General features: G+C 43.3%; 1 protein-coding gene across 7 annotated transcripts in view; it reads right to left on the bottom strand.

Annotated features, from left to right (window-relative positions):
- Window positions 1-14,702, bottom strand: part of KANSL1L (KAT8 regulatory NSL complex subunit 1 like) — a 62,464-nt gene that overhangs the window by 39,761 nt on the left and 8,001 nt on the right. For 6 of the 7 annotated variants that reach the window (XR_014317766.1, XR_014317768.1, XR_014317769.1 and 3 more), the window contains exon 3: window positions 2,516-2,657. Coding sequence is in view for 1 of the 7 variants with exons in the window: in XM_082763416.1 (XP_082619542.1) it covers window positions 2,516-2,657 (142 nt within the window). In the remaining 6 variants the exon portion in view is untranslated. The remainder of the gene's footprint in view (window positions 1-2,515; window positions 2,658-14,702) is intronic. The other variant, XR_014317767.1, reaches the window with a different exon arrangement.

Genomic DNA, 14,702 nt, shown 5'->3' on the forward strand with positions numbered 1-14,702 from the left:
CTGCCTCAGCAGCAGCTTGTCCTAAAACAGGAAAGCAATTCTCAAAGAGGCTTCAAAGACAAGACCAGGAAAAAACATTAAATTGTCCAGTCCCTCTTCGTGCCTCTAACTTATTCCTCTGTTTAAGATATAACTTCAAGCCTGACAACAAAAAACTTTAAAAATAAACTCAGGTGCTTAAAAACTTGCTTCCGTGTCCAAAAGGCGCACTGAGATTCTGGATTTCCACCAGGTCAACACAAGATTTTCCACATTTGCTATTAGGTAGTAGTTCACCATCTGTGCTTTTCAAGTTCTGGCAGATGGAAATGAAGCCAGACAGTATCATACTCTAATCTGCAGGCCACAGCAGATACAAAGTGGGCAGTACATTCAAGGAAGTTCAAGTACAGTTCTAATTTTTATGTGCCACAACAGGAGGACAAGCCAGCTCAACAGCTTTAGAAAGTAAGGCAGCAAAAATATCCCAGGTCTTGATCATGGGAAGAGGCTAAAAACAATCTATAAATGTCTAAACCAAATTCTGAAATCAGAAGCTCACGGGAAAAGCATTCACAAGAGGGAACCCCCCACACCCACCTCTTTCCATTGAAATTTTATTTTTTGAAGTTGTGGAATCCTGCTGACAAGCACGGACAGAGGGAAGTGGAAAAGGAAAGAAGAGTAAATTGAAAAATATGAAAAGGAAGACAGAATAGGCATAAAAGAGGAAGACAAAAGGATTAGAAGACTAACCTTGATTATATAGGAATCACAAGTCAAACTGGTTACAACCAGTAGGTTTTAGCAACGAAATTCCCCTGTCTGCTTCCCCCAAAATTAAATCAAATTCTTTTGTTAGGCAGATAAGCAGATTTTAAATGGACCGATTCTCAAAGATCCAAAGCTTCTACTTCTGCGTGCACGGGGATGCAGAAGACACAATGCACCAGGCCAAAAAACTGCCCACAAGTTAACCATCTCCCTTCCTGTTGTGCCTGAAGTCATTGTTCACTGGCTATGAATCACATTTTTTTCCACTCAAAACATACAGAAAGCACTTTGAAACCATTAAAGAGCATCCAAATTCGACCAATATTGTGTAACTACTCTGCAGCCACTAAGTGAAAACAAAGAGCTCTTCTATCAGCCTGCATGTCCTTCCATAGCTGCTGCACTGGCATGCTACAAACGCGCATACAGAATGGCCAAAGCCAAAGAAAACACACATCCACCTTCACCGTGGGACACAAAGCCAAACGCTGAACACCACAGCTGGTGAAAGGGGCATGAAGTTTGCAAAAAGGAATGTCACTAAAGATCTCCAGCAGGAAGATGACTAGGCTCCGAGCCAACACGCCACCTAATGCGAAGAAAATGCATGACTAAAAGAACGCTCTTTCCCTCATTTCTCTGCTATTTCTTTCTCCTTGTTCTGCAGCTCATGAGATCTATGCCACCTTCAAGTGTGATAGGTTTGGGGCATAACAGGCTGCGTGTATCTGTAACGTATCTGGTATTTAGCATATCTAGCAGGTATCTGGTATTTAGAACAACACTAAAATAGGGACACTCAGCATTCAGCAAAATACAAAATCTCCTTTCAACTCTATTTTAAAGAAAAACCTAACTGGGGAAAAGTTGTGACCAGGAGAGACAAAGCTGCACATGACAAGAAGGCTTCTTACGTGATCAGAAGGAAACAGTCTCTAGCATGATTTCCCTCTCCTTTTTCCTCCCTCCAAGTCTCATGTTCAGCCACGTAAAACGTAAAGCATCTCCTGGCTCCTCTCCACCTGTGCTTATCTGACCCCAGCACACATCACACAACTTCCATGAGGCTCGTCAATGAGCCCTTCTCCAAAACCTGCTACTATCACACCAACAGAGCGATCACAGGTTTAGGCTTCTTGCTCAGGAGACTGACCTGGACAAGCCGTTAAATTGATAGATAGATTATTAATGTCTCAGGAATGTGACTTTACCACTGTCTAGCCAGTTCGATTTACAAAGGCCAGTACATGAGTTATACGCTTTGGAATTTTAGTAATAATTAATCCTTGACCTGTTCAAAGTGCTGTACAAACATTAACTAACTACTCCTCAGAATAAACATGCACTGTAAATAACAAAAAAGCCCCCCAAACCTCTCAACATGAAAACGAATAGCCAACCACCCCTCCTAAAAGCTACATCTTGCCTCTCCACAGAGGGGGAAATAGCGTGACAAATGAAGTACCTTGTGCCAGGACCCTCACAGTCACTAACACAGTCTCTAACTATCACAGATAGAAAGGTTCCTGACTCCCAGACCTGTACTGATGCCTCTAGGGTACAACACTTTGCAGCTCCTGATGTCTTTGTCATTAACCTTTGTGTGCAACAGTCCACTCAGATACAAGAACTCCAGGGCAAAACGAACAACAACAACAACAACAACGAGGAACCACAGAAATAAATATTACAAGAAACACTGTCAAAAAATAAAAAATAAAAAATGATTGGAAAAGCCCAGTTATGAGCTTACAGACAATACCTTGGTGGCACGTATCTGCCTGTGAAGGTCAGTTAGTTGTTGGATTTTGTATTCTAGTTCTGAAATCTGGGCTTGTAGCCATGTCCAACGGCTGCCAATTCTAGCTCTGTCTGCAAGCCACTTCCATTCAGAAGTATAGCTGCTGTGAAGACAAAATGCTGGTTAGTCCAAAAATAAAGATAACCACATTTGCACAAGAACATTTTTGACAGCTGCTCTGCCTCATGTTGCAAGCATCTCAGTTGCTTTCAGAAAATATCTGATTATACCCCATCCAGTTTCACATCAGCTTATTTCTGTAACTACAGAACTTGCCCAAACCATTACGATCAACGTTCCTAACTATTCCCAGGCTAGGCTACTTCTCTGTTAGGTATTGCAAACCCAGAGCTGGAGAAACTACCGAACTATATTAGTTAACGCAGATCACAGATTTGTGAAGAATTCCAGCCACTCCACCAGCCAGCATCCAAATTCTTGCAGCACACTTCCTCCCACAAGCTTCCATGAATATCAGTTGCTAACAACTGTGATCTACTAAGACATCATCCAGCAATGGCCAGCGAGCTATCAAGTCACTGGCCAAGAATGCTACCACGTAGTTTAGCTTTCTTTTATTCACGTTGTTTTATAAACATAGCTGGGTAAGTATAGTATAGGTAGGTCAAAATAACGGCTCTTGCTGCAGTTTACAAATAGGTGTATTTTTAACAAAGGATATGCCTCCAGGTTCTTGACATTATGACTAGCTTAACTTCATTATGTCGAGTTTGTTACTGCTATCAGCAAACTTTACTCAACCCACATATTAAACAAATGAATGGCATATGGTACCGCTCAGCAAATCATTTTAACAGTCGGATAAATTTAAGGAACAGAGATAATACAAGAGTAACTTTAAATTAAAATAAATTTAAAATAATAGTAAAATAAAAATAAATAAAAAAAAATCAAACTTCTGGAAGGGAGTGCTTTTGTTCCAACAAGTTACTGGGAGAAACTACTGGATTGAACAACCCTGGATAACACTGCACGGTCAGTTTTACACAGGCAGAATTTGTGATCCCTCATTCCCCTGGCAATGAAGAACATCAAAGTATCACAAGAGAAGAAAGAAAAGCCACCAGCACTTGGAAGCAAACTGGCACAGGAACACTGCACACAAACTGCTGCTTCATGCAGAACTGTATGCCAACCTCAACAATCTCAACAAGGAAAGAAAAGGTAACACAGCACTCTGTAGAAGACACTAGACGTTTTCTGGCATGAACAATCACCAATTTGAGAATCCTGGTATTTTTCAAGGCAAAGATTATAAAACGTAACTCAAAATCTCAGAACGTTCTGTCTACTTTATCATAAAAGGAAAACTAGACACAGTCTCTGGGAGGTTACCTCTAAAATACACCATCTCCCATTTTTACCAGGAATTACCTCCCTGTTTCTGCCCACATATTTTACAACCAACTTGAACTCTCTGCTGCACAGACAAAACGGACATGGGAAATTAGACAGGAGATGGACACGTCCCGTTGAAGCCCAGATTGTGAGTGCAACCAAATAAAATTACCATCAAACAGAGAATTCAAAAATTCTACAAATATGTATTGTAAAAAATGTAAATGTTAGTGATTTTGTCCTAGGAAAAAAGGAGAAAGTAGGGAAGAAGGAAGCCATCTCGTAAATACCCCTTTTTCTGATGATCTCTTCCTTCTCTTTGCTTTACCGCTAGCCCTCGGTAAGTAACCGTGGTGACTTCTGCTTTAGCCAGGGAGAACTCTTCTCTGGGACTGATGGATTTTGCATGTTTGTGCTTCTGGAAAGCATAAAATAATCTGGGGGGAAGGATCTGAATTCCCAGTTGGCCCAAGGTGGAGTTCAGTGAAGTCAGCTATTCAAGCAAGCGTGGTGGCTGGAAGAGGATTTGTCTTGGGACCTGAGGATGGCAAAATGCTAGCTCTAAGGAAAAAGCTGCCTACTGAGGCTGTAACATTTCCCTTAGTTAAGTTTAACACAGGAAGTTAAACAGGAATAAAGATGATAGTTGCAAAAAAAACTCCACAGAAGCTGGACAATACCCCAAGAAGGCCAGGTGAAAGAAGGTGGAGCACGCTGCCAGAAATACAGCCCAAGCCAGATACTGCAGTGCTGGGAGAACACTGCTGCTCTAAAGCAGATCATGGAGGGGAAGCAGAGCAGAAGAGGAAAAAATAAATAAATAAATAAAAATAAAAAGCCTGTCCACACAGCTGGGAAACAAAAAGAGGAATGGCAAGGGCTGCAGCTGGTCTTATGTATGAAACCAGCGTGCCAGTAAGGGAATCCATGCTCACATAGCTAACCACAACAGATAATAGAAGAGCAATTAAGTTTTGTAACCTTAAGATAAACAAATCCTATCTGTATATTACTGCCTTTCATCTCAAACAAATCCACTCCACAGTTGCATCACAAGTTATTTTTCAAAAACGTGTTTGCACAGCTTTTTTTGCTTTAACACAAAACAGTCTCAAATTCACACATCTGGTGTTAAATCTGTTATGTAGATATTCCCTTCTAAATTCTACGTAGGTATTTCTTAAAGCCATAAAGTAAGAGTGGTATGCAATTAAATCCTGTTAGTTTAATTACACTGTAATAACGATGTCCTGAGGCTCCTCTGTGAGGAAGTTTCCACCGGTTCCAAGACCAGGCTCACGCCAAAGGAAGCGACTTCAGCTTCTCACCCCTGCCAGCCCTGGCTGCCCCGTGTTGGTGTCAGTATGAGCAGCTGGGCAGCCACGCAGTGACACGGGTGCAGAATTGCTCGTGGTTAATTTTAACCTCAGGAGGAAGGTGAATGAAGCACGTTAGTTAAAGGCTCGATCCCTTCCCTAGTTCTGATGCCCTGCAGACAGACAGACAGACTGGTGCACAAGGGAAGGGGCTGGAGGTGCAAGGTAAGTGCCAAGATACAAAATTCTGTTCCCATCTCAGTCCCTCGCCCTTTGTTTGAGCTCACGTTATTTATCTACCATCTTTGCCTCCAAATGTGTTTCTCTACAACCTATTTAGTAAATCCTGTAACGCCCCAGCAAATCATAACATCTTTATAAGCTACCTTTATCTTACAGTGAGCTGTATGCAAGCAAATATTACGGCAAGCCAAGCACTGAACAGCAACAAGCCGCTATCCCAATAAAACAATAAGCCATAATTGCTGTCTATCATGTTCCTGGTATGTTGCAGTGTACAGCCTAACATGCACTCAGCAAAGAAACGAGACAACAAGAATTTGCGGGCCAGTTTTTGATGAACAGGAGTAGATGACTGAATACTTTTTAACACTAGGATAATTAGTAACTCCGGTGTCCCTCTTTCTTTCTTTCTTTCTTGGCTTAGGTGGATAAAGAAAGCTGATTCAAGGTGAAACTCATTACTTCTACAGATCCAGAGAAGGGAAACAACAAAACAAAACAAAAAAGCACCCAAAGTTACAAAAAGAACCAGGACTGAAGGAGGAAGTCAGCTCAGGTGCTACAGCAGAAGCTCCCAGCTCTGGTTCTCTGCTGGGAAGGAGACAAGAAAAGAAGCAGCTGTCTGTCCTGCCTCCTCTGCGCTCCTTTTGCAGAGCTTCTCTACTTAGTTCCTGTGCTTCCCCATCCTACCTCCTCCACAGGAATTTCAAATGCTGCCAGCGAGTCCATACAAACCACGTCATATTTCCAACAGTTACTAATGGTCAGTGCTATAATACAATGAAACATTTATCAGCAGATAAACTGAGTGCTCTTGAGCTGACTCTCGAGCTGCAGGTGATCTCCTGCACTCCTTCAGGGCCATGAGAATGACAAGAAATGGAGCAATCCTCATTTTGCACAAGTAAACCATTTGAATTTCCCTAGAAAAACATGCTGGAATGGCAGGAGAGGCAAAATCTGTCTTCCAGTGAGATGCTGGCTGGCATTTCTACTGTTCTGGCTGAACTGCAGGAGGTCAGTCCTGTATGGCTTGCAACAGGAAAAAGAAAAAAGAAATGCAAAAGAACAAACAAACCACAAAGAGCACAGAAGAAAGCTAGAGGACTCCGAGAAGTGTCTTCTCCTCCCGGGGCCTCACTGAAGTTGAGGGTGAGATTTATGTTTTCCAATAGCTAAGATCAGCCTGTCCCAAAGAACAACCCCAGGCTACTTAACCAAGTGCAAAGGGGAACTGCTAGCCAAAATAACACTGCTGTGCTAGGCACACACTGCTCTTTGGGTTTTGCACAGGTGCTCTGGAAAGCCAATACTTCAGTGCACACAGCTGAATGCAAAGCAAGGTTCTCCACGCTTATCTCTAGTTGTGAAAACTAAAAGGAAAGCAAAGCCTTCCAGCCTCCTAATTTTGAGAGGGAACACTTAGCATACCCCTACCGTGCGTGACATGCCTGCAGGGACAAGGACGCTTCCTACCACACAGGAAAGGAGGATGCTTGCAGCAGACCCACACCAAGACTCCAGAACACAGGTTTGCCAACTCCAAACACAGGCTCCTCCCAAAAGCTTTGTTTCAAAGAACGTCAGAATTGTCAAGTTATGACATTCTTCAACAAGGACAAGCAGGGGAGGAAGGCATTCACGTTGGGTGGATGGGAAAAACTCCAAAATTCCACAGGAAATGTAAGAACAGCAGCTGCTCCTGACATGCTCTCACACTTACATGCCCACCTCGGTTTCCTAACCCTGTGGTTTTTGCTCTCCCTGCCATGCCACATCCCCTCCCATTTAATCCCACGTTGTTGCGGTATCCAGTTTTCAGATGATTTAGTCCCAAAGCGATGCAGTGATCCTGACCACAGCCAGCCCTGATGGTTCATCTCCTCCTCTCGCTGGGATCTCCTGTGCTACCATAGGCCCATTGCCAACCGTGTGACGATGAAATATTTGGGAGCAAGGATCAGCTCAAACTACAGACTAATTACTCTCAGGATTACAAGCTAATCACCTGTCTCGTGGGGAGTCACTGGAAACAACAGCAGAACTTTCCTATTCTGATGAAGGACTCGAGTCTGAGAATTGAAAAGTGAACAATCGGAAAACTCTCCCGATCTTTAAATCCTATCCAGACATCGTATGACTCATGCTGAAATTCATGAGACTTAACACACACTGGAAAAAAAAATATCACACATCCCCCGGTTGTCTTGGGAAGCTCACTCAATCGTATGTAAACACCAAAGAGTTCACATCCACCCCGTGGCACTGTCTCACCCCGGCATAACAGCATGCTAGCTGTGTGGGGTCCCACGGGAGCGGAGCCATGAGCCTGTGAACGTCCTCAACTGGCCCTGATTTTACACCAGCACTGCAGGCAGCTTGCCTGGGACTACACGTGGCAATGCTCAGAAAGCAGCTGGCTTGGATACGAGCAGTTTTGCAAGGCATTAAGGTGAGCGCGGGGCTTCTGACAGCACAGCAGTGAAATTCAGCAGGGCTCCTTTTCTCCTCTCTCCACACTGCCAGTCAACAGGAGTTAACATGTGAAAACCAGGAGATGGTATCATATAAAAAAATTGCTTAAAATAGGTGAATTCAGACATGTCGTGAATGTACTCTAGACAATCTTATCTAGATTTTACTCATGAGATAAAAATGCCCACTCCCACCAAAAACTTCCAATCCTTGTAATGGCTAAACAAACATGTCCAACTCTGAAATGACCCGTAAATGCTTTCTCAAGGACTAATTCTTCCAGCACGCCTACTTAATGTTTGTTTTCAGAATTAACTAACTTCAGTTGCTGCTGAAGTATTAATTCCCCTGGACCAGTTAACTGTTAAATCCATAATAAGGACATGACAGAAAAATCAGAGTGCTGCCTTGTGAACCCAACCTCTTCCATGCATCCCAGAGTGAAAACAAGATGAAAACAAACTGCAGCTAGAACCATCCTCTGGCATCGCACCGCACAACAGAACACTGCTTCTTTACTCTGACAGTCACCACAGACCAAACACGGAGAGCAACGTGCCACCGTTTTGTGCTAACAGGCACCAAACCAAGCTACACACTTCAAAACCCTTCATGGGTTGAGAGAGGCGCTCTGGTACGCAGAGTTGTGCCGAGACCTCATAAAAAGTCTGCAGCTGGATCAGTCAGGCTTGCTATCTTCCTTGGCGTTCACCAGGAGTTTTTACCTGGCAGAGATTTCCCTCTTAAACACCACCCGGCCTCCCAGCAGATGGGTTACAGCTCTCCCTGTCGTCTACAGACATCGGCAACTGCTTATCACAACAATTCCTGGCGCCCACCATCTCTTGTCATCCCAAACTGCCAAACTTGATCCAGCTGAACATTTCTGCTGAGCCAGCAGGCCTGAGGAATTCAGGCACTAATACCTGAAATTATCGACCATAACTGTGGGTTTCCCTGGAAAAGAAAATCCATGATACAGCGTTAGAGTGGAGAGAAAAATAAGCGGCGACACAGTAAGATTTTTACATCTTCCACAAATAAGTTTAGAAGGGAAAGTAAGAAGGGGAGAAGCAAGGGGAAAATCAGTATTTGGGGCAAAAAAACCAACTGTAGGATAACTGAAAATATAAGGAGAAAAAAGGAGCTTCTGTGCTTGGAGATCCTAGAAAAGGAGAAATTACACCTTCTAATGCAAGGAGATGCTACAGTCAGTATTTTCCAGCTACAAGGCTCCTGCACTGAATCATACAATTCCTATAGCTCTTATACAGAGACTGAATTGTCACACTCGCACTGAACTGTTAGTTGAGGGCTCAACAAAACAAACACATTCAGCTTCTTAAAACAGGGATCTGTTACAGTGCTGAACTCCAATGGCTGACTTCACGAACTGGTGGGTGCTTTTCATCTTCAGTTCTCTTTACGTAATTGTTCACAGATGTTAATGATAAAAGGCCAAACTGCTGGTGGAGGTAGGGTCAGTTAGAATATTAACCACCCGAGAAGTAAAAACCTGTGAAAGGTAAACAGTCGGCACCATTTCACCTTTTAATAAAATAAAATAAAATAAAAACACCTGCAAAATGCTTAGCCAGAAACGCTATTTGCTCAAAATATTTTGGAATGAGTTTTTAAGTTTCCATGGGCTGCTCCAGCGCCCCAGCTTCTTCCACTTAACTTCTGCATGCTGAAGATCAGATCAACAGAGCATGGAAGCAGGTAGTGCTAACATGCACGGGAAAATCTAAAATTAAAAAACAAAACTCAGGAACACCAGGGCTGCCTGGAAACAGGCTTTTTTTCTCGTCCTTGAAATGGCACAACATAATAGGCTAACAACAAAACACCAGGAACACTAGCCTAGAAATTCCCTGTATTACACAACTGCCCTTGAAAGAAGACATCAAGGAAGCAGTGCTATGTATGCATCCCACGATCAACATAAAGTAAGACAGAGCTTACAATATAATCCTTTAAAGACAAGCACAGTAGCACATTATTGCAGCACGCAGGCAGAGTATCAGTGCTCCTTTGCAACCTCCAAAGTTTGTCCCAAAATCTGTCCTTATATTCTTCTGGAGGCAGGCAGGCGTGGCAGTGCCGTGACATCTCACTCTAGCTTCCAAGTGGCCTCGCTCTGGCTGTATGGAGCGCCAGGGGCTGCAGGGACAAGGGACGGACAGAAGGACCAATCTGTGGTTGGACAGTTGCAACCTTCTTGGTTTGGGGGTTTGGTAGGAGCCTGGGGTGGAGGCCTACTGGATTTCATGGTTACCCTGTGAGCCCCTGCTGGCTGGGAGGAAGGGTTGGTTACGATGCACGCACTTCAGTTTGCATTTCTTTTAATGCCAGAGTTGAGAATTAGAAGTTTGTTAATTGGGAAGTCATTAAAATTCCCCACCAAAGCTTTCTAGCCCACAGCAGCTAGGTGAAACGTTGGGATGAAAATAATTTACAGCGATTTCGGTTTCAATAAAAAAGAGCATAGGTCAATATATTTAAATCTAAGATCTAAAGTTACATTCCTAACCCATATTTAGCAGTATGAATGAAACCCTGTTACAGGAGAGCATTCCTATTTTGGGAAGCCTTTATGCACACTTTTTATTTCATGTGAAACGGAAAGCATTTAAATGATTTCCTGTATCAGGGGCCCACGAACACTGATTTTCAAAGGCACTGGACGTATCCCTTTGAAGTCGATTCTTCGGAAATCAACGTTATCTGCAAACTGAAATCACAATGCCCTCGCTCCACAAGATGGAACAGAGACAGTTTGCTGTTGATTGTAAACAAATCTTGCAATAAAAACAAGCACATTTCACAGCTTAGCAACAGAAGAAAAGCTCGCCGTAAAGCCCTGATTAATCAGCAGTTCACATCGAGCACCAAAAACTCTTCTTGATCTACCATTTAATTAAGCGCGCGAGGATATCGTGTACATACATGTGTCTGCTTATTAGAGTCTCTGCTCTACTATGCTGTAGTGACTGTGTATTAAGCTGTCATTCAGAAGAGCACTGCCAAGTTTTTATTTAATATGCATTCAGCACTTATTTAGCTCAAAAGCTTTGACATTCCCAGCTCTGAGATTCCCTCGCATGTTACAACTTGTCAAACTTGCTGCCTTTCATTACAACCATTCAGCCTGCTCTCAGCAGCTGCAGAAATATTAATGTAATTACAGGTTCGAAATCAGGATCCTTATTCACAAGAGCATTACTCCGGTCTTGCAAGAAGGAAGTCTTGCACAAAACCAAGTTGCTATTGCCGTACACCAGATTTCTAAAGAAAAACAGTAATAGGAAAGGGGGACCCAAAAGTTGCAAATCCCTCGTATGGAAATCCAACCAAGTGAGGTTAAAATATATTCTGAAATAATACCTGTGCCCCTAGAAAGAAAACAGAAGGTAATAGAAAGCTGGTTTTTCTTTCTTTCCCTGGTAACAACTCTCCTCCCACATCCTAGTGACAAGAGCCAAGAATTAAGAGAATGGAATTCGTGAAAAAGCAATGTGTAAAACATTTTGAAATCAGCATATTATTAGCACCTACGAATTTCTATGTATTCAAAAGCCCTCACATTAATCTTTTATGCAAATAAGACATTTCCCTGACTTGTAAACTAAAAAGGTCTTAAAAACTGGAAACAATTGGGGTTTTGTGCTTAAGAGAAACGGAGAACAGCATTTAGTGCTGGCAGACTGTCTCCCTCCCCTTCCAAAAACCAGAATCCAGTTCTCTTATCAGGTTTGAAGTGAAATTACAGCTCGGAGTGGAAAATTAGGACCTGATCTTGCAAAAACAAATAGCTTCCCCTTATAACATGGCTCAAAGATGGGCAATGAGCCCCAGCCCTTCAGCAGTGCCTTCTGTCGTGAGGCCCGCAGAAGTGCACTGATGTTCCTCAATTAGCCATGAGAAAAATGCTAGCAAAAATGGAAAATAATCTAGAACAAACAGATGAGATCTGGAGATACCCGTCATAATATTTTCTTCCTTCCTGTATTCTTTCCGCCTTACCACTCCCCTCCCCGCCAAGTATTTGTACTAAAAATAGATTTCCAATCTTTTCTCTTTCCAACTAGAAATTAAAGGAAAAACAGAAAAAGCAGGAGGTGGGGGCAGATTTACTATCTCTGCACATTCATTAGAAAAGTTTCCAGGCGCAATGAACCCTGTGGGCATGGAAAAGTACAACAATGCTACTTCGTCAGGCTTGAGGTTGCTGGAAGATAATCAGTAAAACATGTCTTTCAAAATCAGAGGAAAAGCATGAAAATATTTCAGAAGGAAAAAATCCCACCACAAGATGCAAAGGGATTGTGTTCAGATGGGGGAAGAGGACTGGGGGAAAAGGGCACGGGACTGTTCCCAAGTAGACAGACAGCGACTTGTTTCACAGAAAAATCTATTGTAAAAAGCTTTTCTCTCTAATCAATTAGGTACAGACATTACTGCTTGATGGAGCGAGCAGCTGTGCCTTCAAAGAACCCCAGGGATGGATCTTTTGATTCTGGAAGATCACTCAGGGCATTTGGAAGTACACTGCAAACAACCAGAACCTCCTGCCACATCAGGATCACACAGAACACCTGACTGAGGATGCAGTTAGCCCCGGAAGATATGGCAGGCAGCTCCCTGAGCAGAGATGCTCTCGAAAGCACTGCAAACTCACATCCTCCCCCCCGGTCACCTTGTTTGAAATCTGACATCATTTTCTACGGTAAATCTTCCATGTTCATGAACCATCAAGAAAAACCAAAAAGTTCCAAGTAACCTCGGCTGGCACAGCGTTGTCTGTGCTGCATTTTAGCTGGCTGCTGTGAATTCCTGAGGGAACTGCCTATGCTCAGCTTTCTGATGGCCTCCCTGGGCACTCCACCCGCTTTGGTTAACGCACTGAACATGGAGCTAGCACCTAACGTCTTTAAGAAAGCACAGAGAAACACTACCATATCCCCTACACAGCGTTGCAGGGAATTTCTGGCCCAAAGGCCAGAACAGTGCTAGGAAACGACAAGCTACTGAGGACAGTTTGGTACAGTGCCTAAGAAACCTTCCATGAAAGATGTGACAAGTTAAAGACACTGTTGAGCTGACACCAGCAGCAAAACGCCGAAATTCCTGAGATAAGCCAACTGTTTCTTCGTATTGACAAATACTCAAAAGCCCAAATATGTTTTGATGAAGTTTCAGAATTGGGACAAGATTTTCCGGTCTCTCTAGAAACCAGAGAAGCACGGTGAACTGTCAGCTAAAAGAACTGCACTCACCAGCAGACCGAGAACCTCTTGTGTGAGGACAGCACCGATGCAAGGCCCAAGGGATGAGCGCCGGTCTAAGCGCCTTGTGGGGGCTATTTGCAACCGACCAACATGGGTATTGAGATAGATGGATAGAGACAATCGTACTTGAGACACGAAGCATCGAGACACAGCTCAGAAGAGCTTATGTCAACACTCATCGGGCAAAACCCTTTTCAGGGTAACGAGAATGAACAGGTTCAAGAGGTTAAAAATAGCTCCTTTTTTTTTTTTTTTGCCTGCCATGAAATATTGGGGCTGGAATCAGAACTTCACCGTGCTGATGGGAAACAGCCTGGTCTCAGGGAAATATGACAGGGGAGGGTCCTCTCTCTCCCCGTACGTTTTGGATTGATACCCCCTCCCACACACACAAAGCAAGGATGTAGCAATGACCTATTGCAAATAGCCTCCGACTAGCATGATGATTTGTGAAAGTTAAATGCAATCGGTGCAAGGTGACACAGGCAAACCACAAACATTTTCCCCATCCGTCACTGCATTAATAGAACCTCATGACGTCTAGAATGTAACAGAGAGGAGGAGTCTTTCCAGGTGAGAAATAAAAGTCAAAAAGCGAGGCAACGAACATTCCCTCACCCACATAATCACAGTATTTCTGGAAAGCACTAAGAACCAATTCCCTAGGAGAGAAAGGCATTTCACGGCAACATAAAACCACTAAGTGGAAGTAAAAATGGATGCTAACTTTTAAGTTTTTGGGTTTTTGTCCTGCTCAAAGGCAACCCAAAGGAACTTCCAAGTGATAGAGCTCATGAGAAAAGCAAGGCTCAGCAGCTGCACTGCTGCAGAACTGATGTACCTTTGCCATCCTGGAGGAGAAGTACGGCCTTTTAGCCAGGCAGACACATCTTGGGAAAGGTGGAGAAGGAAGAAAACCATTCCAAGCTTAAGATAGCAATAAATTCTGATAAGAGACAGCGTGTGTTTGCTGCAATGTGAATTCAAGCATTGGCTCAACCTGTGCACACAGACAAAAGTCTTCAGCTTAAATTAGCCAGTGCTTTAACTCTGAGCTTGCTGGTCCAGCAGCACAGTTCAAACACCGGTGATTCTCGTGCTGACAATGCAGCAAAGCCTCTGCTAATGCACACTGCTGACCACAGTATCCCTGCTGCTCTACTGGAAGAACATAAAAAGGGGAAAAAGAAAAAAAAAGAGGTTGCACCAAGTCAGCCTACAGATGATCTACCGAGGGTCCTGCCTCTAAGCAGTGGCCAGATAACAGCCTTGAAACAGGGCAGCGCAGAGCAGCGCTTCTCAAGAATACTCCCTCAGCTTCCAGCAGCTGCAGGTTGGGGATTTTCTGAGCCAAAGGTGGTGTCTGTGTGGTTAATAAGCCTCTGCATTTTTTTGTCAGTGCAACAAAACAAACTGAATAAGCCTTAAGTGGAAAGATAACTTAAGGAATTCGAAAGCTAAAAG

The sequence above is a fragment of the Aythya marila genome, assembly GCF_965140915.1.
Source record: "Aythya marila genome assembly, chromosome: 6".
NCBI classification, from domain to species: domain Eukaryota; kingdom Metazoa; phylum Chordata; class Aves; order Anseriformes; family Anatidae; genus Aythya; species Aythya marila.